This window comes from Quercus lobata, chromosome 12, assembly GCF_001633185.2.
Source record: "Quercus lobata isolate SW786 chromosome 12, ValleyOak3.0 Primary Assembly, whole genome shotgun sequence".
Taxonomy (NCBI): Eukaryota; Viridiplantae; Streptophyta; class Magnoliopsida; order Fagales; family Fagaceae; genus Quercus; species Quercus lobata.
The window spans coordinates 11,866,679-11,878,833 of NC_044915.1; the positions used below are offsets into that span (position 1 = coordinate 11,866,679).

At 36.3% G+C, this 12,155-nt stretch overlaps 1 protein-coding gene across 1 annotated transcript; it reads right to left on the reverse strand.

Moving 5' to 3' along the window:
- Positions 1 to 3,718: 3,718 nt before the first annotated feature.
- LOC115970239 (putative disease resistance protein RGA3) lies at positions 3,719 to 10,740 on the reverse strand. The gene is made up of 3 exons (XM_031089901.1): positions 10,239 to 10,740; positions 9,233 to 9,516; positions 3,719 to 4,891 (listed from the first exon to the last, which is right to left on the reverse strand). The coding sequence occupies exons 1-3, from the start codon at positions 10,738 to 10,740 to the stop codon at positions 3,719 to 3,721; spliced, it is 1,959 nt and encodes a 652-aa protein (XP_030945761.1).
- Positions 10,741 to 12,155: the final 1,415 nt, after the last annotated feature.

Below are 12,155 nucleotides of genomic sequence, written 5' to 3' on the forward strand. Positions count from 1 at the left end.
CATGGTCTTTGGGTCGTTTTTGTATAGTGAGAACAAAAACTTACCTCCCTTCAGCCCATTCGTGAATGCTGCTACCAGTATCTTGTCGTCGGCTTTGTCGATTGAGAGCGCTTCTTTATTGAAGCGTGACATGTAGGCCCTTAACGTCTCCTCCTCTCGTTGCTTGATATTCATTAAACAAGCCGTGGATTTCTTATACCGATGTCCTCCAATGAAGTGCGTAGTAAATTGAGCGCTTAGCTCCTTGAAGGTGCTGATGGAGTTGGGTGCTAGCCGGCTGAACCAAATCCTTGTTGCGCCCTTTAGGGTTGTAGGAAAGGCCCTGTACATAATCGCGTCTGCCACTCCCTGAAGGTGCCTCAGGGTCTTGAAGGTCTCTAGGTGATCTAGAGGGTCCTTGACTCCGTCATAACTATCCATATTTGGCATGCGGAACTTACTCGGCAGGGGGTAGGAGTTGACGGTTGTCGTAAATGGTGAGTCAGTCCGGTTGACAAAATTGTCAAGATCACTGGACACTCGCCCCTTGAGAGCGTTCATCATTACTTCCATTTGTTCCTTCATCGCCTGCATCTCCACGATGATGTGTGGTGGAGCGGCATCCGTCAGGGAAGGAATGCTAATATCCCGTCACACTGTTTTGCTCGGGGCGTTGCTTTCCTGTGGTCCTTCATGATTTCTCCTTTCAGCGTTGGTCCCTTCTTGATCCGCTCCTTGGTTATTGACCGCCGCATTCTTTTGGTTCAGCTGTTCTTCTAAGTCGTGGTTTTGTTTGGTGAGGCGCTCCACGGCTGTGGCGAGCGTCTTGACCTGTCTCTCAAGAGCAGTCGTAGGGGCTTCTTCTTCTTGAACATCGTTAGTGGTTACCATTGAGCAAGTGAGTACCATGTAACTCTTTTGTCTAGGAAGTGATAATGTGCTACGTTCCCACAGACAGCGCCAACTGATGATACCGAAAATATCACCAATAGGTCACACTGCACTCGCGACTCAAAACAAACCTGCACAACAAGAACAATCGAAAGAAAACCTTTAGAGAGCACCGGTGTGGTGCCGGCCAAGTACTCTCCGAAGGTCAAGTTAGAATTCTTCTCATAACTCTAGAGTGCTAGAGAGGGTAAATTATGCGTACGTCCATTCGCAAGAGTATTTGGGGCTTTTTATAGTAGTGGAGAGTCGGCTTTTCCTTCTTGGTGTCCAAGTCTTATCCATATGGGACTCAGATTCTAGCAATCCTAAGCATGATGGACAAGTATTTCCTTGTGGGGTGGATTTTTCACTAAGGCAGATCTTCTAGAATCCTCTTTAATGTGAACATCCTGATCCTCCTAGGGTTTCTTCGGATTTCAAGCGTGTATACCCAATATTTTAAGCAATGCTAAGTCCTCGGCCCATGCTTTAATATTGGCCCATGGGTCCGAACCCGTCAGGCCCAATGTTCCACAATTTCTTACCCCATCACCAGAGTTAGCCAAATACTGCTCAGCCTTTCTCTTCCACAACCATTCTACCAAACAAAACTTTTAGAATTTAGAGACAAAAAAGAGAGATAGAATAAGATGATGTAGAATATGGAACTTATAATATTTGTAGTATCTTGCATGAAAAATTGGAGACAAAAGTCATATATGATTAACTAATTCTGCAAATGGGTATAACATTATAACAAGATAAGGATTCTCAAGATAAGGATTGAGTTGGGAATTAGTGGGAACGTTGGTTTTGCTAGAATTTGAGTTTTTTCAAAGTTATTTTATGCAGGACAAAGCAAAGATTTCAAAGCTTAAGAATCAAAACGAAGGGAAGTTATTCCTTTAGGTTTGTAAAAGCTATATTGAAGCTAAAAATTGTAAAACTTGAAAGTAAGGGAGAAGATTACCTGAGAACTTGCACTTCATCTGCTCCCAACTCAAGGATGTAAGCAATTTTGGACCATCCTCCCCTGTTTCGCCTTGTGCTTGGGAAATTATGCATCTAGAATTGCAAATAAATTGCCTAATATCATAATTGAATAAAATAGAGAAGTTAAAAAAAAAAAAAAAATCAAGAAATGACACACTGAAGAACGTACCTGAGGAAGTGTATTCCGTAGTTGAACTTTTCTCAAATTAAGCAACCTTTTCAACGTAAGGAAAGTTTTGGGATGTGAGAAATATTAGTCCAATCCTCCTCAATTTCCTTATGGCATTTTTGCTCTAAGTGGGGGACATTTGAAGATTTCCAGAGAGTGTAACGAGGTGAGGTGACTCATCTTTCGGGAAGTGACATTAGATTGGGACACCCCAAGATCTCTAATTCCTCAAGAGAAGTTAGATTTTTAGACCACTCCACTGGCAGAGACTCCAAGTCTTGCATCATCCACAAACGCAATTGCTTTAATTTGGAGAGAGGAGGAGAGAAGGAGGAGGAAGAGGAAGATGAAAGAAATGAAGAAGTCCCTCCCGTTGTATTCATCGTCATCGCAATTGTCTTTTGCAATGGCTTAGAGCTGGTCCTTGTCAAATCAAGTCCTTCTTCAAGATTTGGAAATAGCGGCATGCAAGTTATCTTTGGGCAACCCCATAAATGAAAATAAGAAAGACGCGGAAAGGATGGCAAGGGTATGTGTTGCTGATGGTGATTACTTGATGATGTTGATGTTCTGATTGCCGCATTGCCATTATCCACAATATCTGTCCTCCACCATCCTTTTAGATTAGGGCAATAATAAAGTTTGAGCGTCACAAGGGATGGGAAAAACTTTGACGGTGATGCTAGTGAAGCAAAGATCTCATTAGTGATATCTCGGTCTGTCATGTACTCCAAACCATCCATTTCATCAATAATTAGTTTTTGGAGATATGGGAGTTGATATAATGGTGGCAAATATTGGCAATTCTTACAATTGGATATAAATAATTTAACAAGATTTGTGAGTAAAGAAAGCCAACTTGAAAATCTCACACCCCTGTAACCATTCAATACCAAAGATTTTAGATTTTGATGTGGTTGGAGGCCATCCATGGAATTTTCATCATCATGGGCATCTACAGCATCATCACCCTCCAGGTTCCATCTTAATTCCAACTCACTAAGATGTTCTTTCTCTTTCAAATTTGCAGCCTTGAATTCTGAGGTGGTATCTTTCACCCATGCCAAATTTATAATCTCCATTTTTCCTCTCGGGTTGTTTAGCTTGTTCAATTCTACTAGTCCATCGCAATGCTTTGAAGAACCTACAGGGTCCTTACTTACAACAAATAAGTTTAATGTTTGAAGAGAAGTCAATTGCCCTAATCCACTTGGCATATGAGTCAAATTCTCACAACCACTTATGTCAAGGTGCTTGAGACTGACCAATTTTTTAATGTCTATTGGTAACTCCCTAAGGTTTTCACACATGGAGAGCTTTAATGTTTGCAAATTCATCAATTTAGTAATAAAACCAGGGAGAACCTCAAGACCATTAAAAGAAAAATCAAGGTACTTCAAATACATCAAATTACCTATGATATTAGGAAATGTCTTCAATTTTAAACCATGTAGGTCTAATGCACGCAAATATCTAAAATTAGAAATAAGTGTTTTGAGAGTTGATTCTTCCTTTGTTCCCTGATCATAGTTCCAATTATGGTATGCCAAAATGAATGTTCGTATCTTATTTGCTTTAATCAATGTGCTTAAATTCTCCGCAAAGAATGAAACCTTGTAATATGGAAAAGATAGATGACGAACTTTTTCATTGACAATTTTTTGCATTAGAATCAACCAATGCACATTCAATTCTTGATACTAATTGTGCAAGATCATGAATTAAATCATGCACTTTAAACTTCATATTCATGCCTTCATCTTCTTCTGCTTCTTGGAAAAAGGATCTCCAAATTAGATCCATGAAGTACTCATTGGCAACATCCTCTAATTGTAAGTTTTCCTCTGGTGATTGAATAAATCCTTGTGCTATCCATAGTTGTATCAATGTCAGCTTATCAATCAAATAATCTTTGGGAAATAGTGAACAATATGCAAAACAACACCTCAAATGTGATGGAAGATGATCATAACTCAATTTTAGAACCGGTAAAACACCATTCTTTGATTGAGTTACATTTGTAAGTTCATTATTTTTTATATATGACCATTCATCTTTTGTGTTTTTGAAGTATAAGACCCTCCCAATTGTCTTTATAGCAAGAGGCACTCCTTGGCAATTTTCTACAATTTCCATTCCAATTGCTTCAAGGTTAGGATCAACAGTCTCTTGCTCTTTTTTAAATGCCATTTGCTTCAATAACAACCAAGATTGACTCTTTGATAGGCCTTCTAAAAAATATGGTGAGATTGTGCTAGTAATTTTCGCAACCAGTTTGGTCCTAGTAGTTACTACCACCTTACTTCCTTTTGCACCACCCATTAAAAGTCTTTTCAATTCACACCAACTTTCCTTATCTTCATTCCAAACATCATCCAATATAAGTAGGTACTTCTTTTGGTTGAGATTTTGGCGAAGTTTATTTTGCAATTGATCCATTTCAAAGTTTTCAGGTTTTTTATCAATTGCAGATGCAATGATCTTTTCAAAAATTATTTTTAATTCAAAGATGTCGGAGACACACACCCACATCTTCAACTCAAAATAAGTTTTGACTTTCTCATCATTGTACACATATTGGGCAAGTGTGGTCTTCCCCAGGCCACCGATTCCCACTATGGATATGAACGAAACGTTCTCTTCCACATCAAAGTCCAATAACAGATCAATGATGGCCTTCTTATCCCCTTCTCTCCCGATAACTTCTTCTTCGGTTACAAATGAGTGGGTTTGGTCCCTACCCCTAGTCACAACCCGTGTCTCTAAAGGATGACCTACCAACTGGAAGTTGTTTCTATCATTTGCTATATCATTAAGGGTCTGTTTGAATTGAACTTATTATTGCTGAAACTGAAAACTGAAAACTGAAAGTACTGTAGCAAAATAATTTTTAAATGTGTGAATAGTATTGTGGGACCCATTTTTAATATTTTTTAGTACGTAAACAGTGATAAACAGTGCTGCTACAGTACTGCTACAGTGTGCTACAGTGCTTATTGTCCCTGGAACATGTGAAGTGAGGAAAAAAGAAAAAAAAAAAAAAAAAAAGGAAAAACGCAGCTTGGATTCAGCTGAAAACGCTGAATCCAAACAGCACCATAATGATTTTGTTCATTTAATCATTTTTGGTGAGAGCAGCAAAAAGCGTTTCTTGTGAATGACATGTTTTATGACAGATTCTATCATGGTCTTCCTTTTCTTGGCTTTTCTCCACAGAATAGTGTAGAGTTAATGACTTATTTACTAAAAATGAATGAAGCAATCAAACGCTCTAGACATAAAATAATAATAAAAATTTCACTTGTTTCTTGAACTCGCCCTTAATTTACATTGTTGAGGGTGAATGTACATAAAACACAAGACCATGTGAAAGAGGGAGAGAAGATGATGATGACGATGGAGAGCAGAGTTAATGTTGTTTTTTATTTTTCTATTTTTAATTAGAAGAGTTAATGACTTAGTTACTAATTTCTAGGTAACTATAAATACATGACTATGAGTGTTTTTTTTTTTTTTTTTTCACTCTTAGATCTAATACAAATCAATGGTCTAAAAAATGTGTAACTCTTGTAAAGTTATATGTAACTTGAACCCATCTCTTATAATATTTATAATGATCAATTTATTAGTGTTTGTTTATATCAATGTTATGAATATTATTTCAGACCCCATTCGGTTGGTCTAGTGGAACAGAATATTTCGGTACTAGCTTATTTCAGCGTACCATTTCATGGTATTTCGAGATTCTTAAAAATAATAATAAAAGTTAATAATAATAGAAGTTATTTTTATGATTATCTATATATATATATATATATATATATAAACCAAAACCTCTGAAGTTCTCACAAGTCCAACTTAAACTTAAACTCAAACTTATCATTATAATTTTTTTTTTAAAACAAAATTATTTTTGTTTAATCCAAATTTAACAAGGAGTGAAACTCTATTTCTCTAATAAGTCCAACTTAAACTCAAACTCAAACTTTGATATTCTATATATGTATAAAACCGAAGCAAAAAACAGAGACTAATATAAAAACAAAAAATAAAACGCAAGCAATTTAATTCAACTTTCTTCTTTGATTAATGAATTTTATGTCGAATTTTTTTATATTATTATTATTAATAAAATTTCCAATTCAACATATGTGGATGTTTGTTTATATTGTTATTAATGAATTTTATCTTTTATGTTGAATTTTTTATCTGCTTTCATATGTGCTTGAGATTTTCTTTCTATCTTATTCTTTTGTAATGTTTAGAATTGATTTTCTTTTGAGCATTTGGGTTACTCTCCATTTTTATATTGACATTGCTTTCGTGGGTTTGGGTTTTGGGTTGAAATTTCTACTATTTTTTTTTTTTTTTTTTTTTTTTGTACATGGCAGAGAAAGAAACTCTATTTTTTAGGAGAAAAATCAAAACTACAACCTATGTCTTCTAGCCTAGGGAATGATAAATTTTTATTTGGTATGTTATACATAAATTTGTTGAAGTTGGTTTGGTTTTGAAGTAAAATTTGGGAATTCTATAAATTTTGAAGTTTTAAGTCTTGGGGTTTTGGGTATTTGTGTCTCAGCAGGTTGATTTTAATTTTTCACCCTAAATGCTTTTTATTTAGGTTCATGTGATTTTTTGTTTTCCTATTAAAAGCTATGATTTTTGGTTGATTAATTATTTATTTGGATTAATTTCAATTAATTATTTGTTTGGATTCAACATAAAAATAATGGAATTAGGTATTATAATTTTGATATTATTACAAGTTTTGAAGTGTCTATATAGTTTTATTTTTTTTTGGAGAAAATTGTCTATATTGTTATTACTACTAGAAAGTCATATTGTTACTTCCTCATACCATGGTTTTTGTTTATATATTTGCAGTTTATATTAGTTTTGAGTGTGTGTGTGTGTGTATATATAATTATTGGGAGTTTTGTTTTATTAATTTAAGAATTTTAAATTACTTTGTAAGTTTCGATAACTATGCATTTGCAACTCAATAACGTTAAATGTTAAACAACATTTATAAACCATAGAAGTTAAATATTTTTTTTCATTTTTTTTAAAAGGAAATACTAACTAGCAAAATGTCTATTTACTCATTGTTGGATTTTTTCAAAGATAATAATTTTTCTGTACATCGCACTAATTAGCGACTAGTTAATCTAAATATTCAAATTGTTAAGCAAATCTACGAAGTACAAATACAACATTTGGAAAAAAAAAAAAAAAAAAAACCACATTTAAGATGAAAGAAGCTTCCCACTTTACTTCCCACGTGAAAATCATCTTTCCCAAGGCGCATTGATTTTTTACCTATACCACTCCTTTTTCATTTTTTTTTTTTTTGAAAGCATAACAACTGAATTCTCATTGCCAAATAGAAAAGAGAGTACAATAAAACCACAAAAGAAAAGCTTAACACAGAACAAACTAAAAGCCATCTTCCTAAATAACATGAATCACCATAGGAGGACAAACTCCCTTCCAACTGTGAGACTTCTCCTTCATCCTTGCATACTGTGCAAGCCCGTGGTTGCCCTTTTGTATTCCCTTTTCACATGCTTAATTTTCCAGCTACTAAAAGAAGAAAGCAAACTAAGAATCCCCTGATAAACGTGGCCAAGATAGCCACTAGTTTTAGCTGTAGTGACATTAGTAACAGCTGTTAAAGCATCAGATTCCAAATAATTTGAGAAAGCTTATGCTTTTTGGCAAGAATGAGACCACACTCCATAGCCAGCGCTTCAACTTCCTCCACCAAGTATTGACCCTAAAGATATCTACAGCAGGCCGCATGAACATTACCAGCTACATCCCTTATAACAACTCCCATACTTGAGTTTCTATCAATTTCAGATGTAGCACCATCAACATTGATTTTGAACACTCCTGGAGGACGCGCTATCCATTTTCCTTCTCACCAAGACAAGCTTTGAGAGCAATCTATTAAGGCCCTTTTGAACTCAAGAATATAATTTCTAGCAAAACCCCAAATATGATCAGGAACCTAACTAGATAACTCATGCACAATTGTATTTCTATTATACCATATTGCCCATGCAACCCCAAAGAAAATCTCCAAGTCACTGGATGTACCAGATTCAAAAATTTCCATAGCAATATCTATAATATCCATTTTACATTCAACAAATCAATAGGACTATCCAGCCAACATCTCCATACTTTCTTAGCCACTTCACATTTAACAAAAACATGGAGATTTGATTCAGACTCCATTCCACAAGCCGGACAAATATCACAAATATTTACACCTTTTCTTTACAAATTCACAAAAGTAGGAAGAGCATTCATACACATTTTCCAAGCAAAAATACGTACCTTGGGAGGAATGTTTAAGTGCCATAGTTTTCTCCATAGAGGATTCCTAGAATCACCTGAAGAACATTCACCTTCCTCCATTGTATACCCCAATAGCAATATAATAAGCACTTTTTACATTGAATTCTCCCTTTCTATTACCCACCCATATAATTTGGTCTTCTGGAAGGCTATGGCTAAGGGGAATATTCAGAATAGTCCTTGCTTCAAAAGGCAAGAACAAAGATCTCACGGCATCACCTTTCCACCTCCTTGTGTCTTTATCAATTAGCGCCGAGACCCTAGGATAATCATCAAAAGGCTTTGGGGGGGGGGGGGAGAGATTACTTTGTATGTTGTTGGAGTAGGAAGCCATTTATCGTCCCAAATAAGAATTCTCTCACCATTGCCAACTCGCCACCGGGTACCTCTTTTCACAACTTCCAACCCATTGAAGATGCTCCTCCAAGTGTAAGAAGGGCTAGATCCAAGTTTTGCTTGAAAAACATCACCATGCGGATAATATCTTGCTCAATAGATTTGGGCCACCAGAGAGTTAGGATTCGAAATCAACCTCCATCCTTGCTTAGTTAACATAGCAAGGTTGAAAGCTTGTAAATTTCTGAACCCCATTCCTCCATTCAACTTAGACTTACACATTTTCTTCCAACTAACCCAAGAAATTTTTTATTCTTGACCCCTTTGACCCCACAAAAACTTTCTCATCATTGCTTCAATCTCATCACAAAGACTCTTTAGGATCTAGAAATAGCTCATTGTGTATGTTGGAATTGCTTGAGCAACAGCTTTAATAAGGATCTCTCGGCCACTCACTGATAGCATTTTCTCCTTCCACCCTGATAATTTCCTCTCCACCCTCTCTTTGATTTCAGCAAAAATTTCAACTTTTGACTTACCAATGATTGAGGGTAAGCCAAGGTATTTTTTATGGTAGGTATCTTGCATAGGACCCAACATATTCAACACTTCATTTCTTCTATCATCCGGGGTATTGTTACTAAAAAAGACTGAAGATTTATCCGCATTGATTTTCTGACCCGATGCAGCTTCATATAACTGGAGGATATCAATAAGATTTTGGCATTCTTGACTATTTGCTTTACAAAATAAATGACTTCATCTGCAAAAAACAGATGTGTGATCTTAGGACAGCCTCTACATATTGATACTGCACTTATTCTGTGATTTCTGGTAGCCTCATTAATGAGATAGGAAATACCATCTGCACATAAAAGAAAAATATAAGGCGAAATTGGGTCTCCTTGATAGGGACCCCTCGTAGGAATAATACTACCATAAGCAACACCATTAACAAGGATAGAGTAAGATACAGAAGTTATACAATGCATGATCAACTTTATTCATTTTTCATGGAAGCCCATTTTGTCCATCACTTGTTTAATAAAACCCCACTCCACCCTATCATATGCTTTACTCATATCCAACTTTATTGCCACAAAACCCTCCTTACCTTCCTTTTTATGTTCTAAATAGTGCATAAGTTCAAAAGCTACATGCACATTGTTAATAATTAATCTTCCAGATAGAAACGCACTCTAATTTTTAGATATAATCTGAGGAAGGATAATTTTAAGATGATTCGCTAACACTTTTGATATGAGTTTATAAACAACATTACAAAGACTTATAGCTCTAAAATCTGTCATTTTTGTGGGGTGTTTTATTTTTGGCAGCAAAGTGATGTTTGTTTTATTAATCTCTACCATAGACATATTAGAGTTAAGTACATTTAAGACCATGCATATGACATCATTACCAACAATACCCTAATATTTTTGAAAGAAAATAGTAGACATACTGTCCGGACTTGGGGCCTTTGTTGGATGCATTTGATTTAGCGCTATCTCAACTTCCTCCCTTGTGAATTCTTGAATAAGGAGCTGATTCATTTCCTCCGTGACTTTTGTTGGAATAGTATCAAGAACTTCCGAAATGCGAGTCAGGTAGGAAGAAGAATATATATTTTTAAAATATGACACTGCCACCTCCACAATACCATCAATGGAATCATGCCAATTTCCATTTTCATCCATAATACAGCTAATAGTATTTTTCCTTCTTCTATCTGAAGCTCTAGTGTGGAAGTATTTCGTATTTCGACCTCCAAGGCCTAACCATTGCACCTTTGATCTCTGATGCCACTTAATTTCTTCACTATCCAATAACTCATTAATCTCCTTTCTTAATATATTGATTTCACTGCCCAAGCTGCCATTTCTATCTCTACAGACCAGATTCCTAAGAGTCTCCCTTTTCTCTTGAATTGCTTTGGAATTTGCCCAAACACCATTTTGTTCCATCTAGAGCGGTTTTCAGTACAACAACTCAATCTAGCAGCTATCCTCATAGGAGAATTTAATTCTTGGCTACCATCCCAGACTCCTTGGATAATATCTTTGCATTCCTCCCTTCTTGTCCACATAGCTTCGAATTGGAATCTACGTCTATTAGGATACTTCTAAACAACATTGGCATCAGTTATAAGCAAAGCACAGTGGTCAGATGTGGATTCCACCAAATGATGCACTTTAATCTCTTTATAATGATCAACCCAATCAGGAGTAGCCAAAGCTCGATCCAGTCTTAAATACATTCTGCTTTCACCCTCCTACATATTACACTAAGTAAACTCAGAACCAATAAACCTGAGATCCTTGAACCCACAATGGTGTATTGCATCTCTAAAATCCGCCATCTACCTTTGAGACCTTTGCACCCCACCCAATTTCTCTTCCACCGATATTATTTCATTAAAATCACCAAAACATAACCAGTGAAGTTGATACTTTTGGCTAAGGCTTCTCAAAAGATCCCACGATTCTTTTCTACACTGAGTTTCAGGATTTTCGTAGTAACCGGTGATACGCCACTTGAAACCTGATTCCGGGTCTGTCACCACTGCATCAGTGTAATTTCTTGAATAGCCTTGAACTTCCACCTTTATATCCCTACTCCATAACATAGCTAATCCCCCACTTCTCCCTACACTAGGAACAATTAAACCATTCAGCAAACCAGTTTTAAATTTCTCATTTTCCATTCGATACTTCTTCATCTTTGTCTCCGACAAAAAGACAATTTTGGGCTTCCAACGTTGCATGAGCTCACGCAACACACGAACTGACTGGGGGTTCCCAAGCCCCCGGCAGTTCCATCCTAATGCAATCATTGGTCTAGGCGGTGGTGCTCCACAGTCATCGCCATTTCAGCAAATAAATTAACAACCCCTTCTTGTTCCCCTTCACATAAACATTTCTGGACTTTTTTATCGGAAATAAACAACATTTCATCATAAACTTTTCTTTTTCTACTTACCTCTTGGGCTTGTTCAGACTGCACCATCTCTTGGGCCTTTCCTTTTTCCCTTGCTATTTTTTTAATCCTTCCTCTAACTCCTTGTTTGATCAAATGGATTGGGCTAAGTGGTTGTGTCCATTCCACACTAGAGCATTCTTTTTCTTTTGGCCTTACGAGCTTAAAACCTTCAGTTTCTTTTAAAACTGGCCCATCCCTTTTTTCCCCACTTTAGCACTCTATTTCTTTTATTCTTAATGGGCTTAACTTTCTAGCCTCACTTAAAACCGGCCCATACTCCTTGCTAACTACTTGCTGACTAGCCTCAGTCCCATGCCATTCATTCCTGACCAAAGTAGTTCTAATTCCATTCAATTCTTCATGTGTAGCCATCTCCAGCTCATTGTTTGCAGCTTCTGGC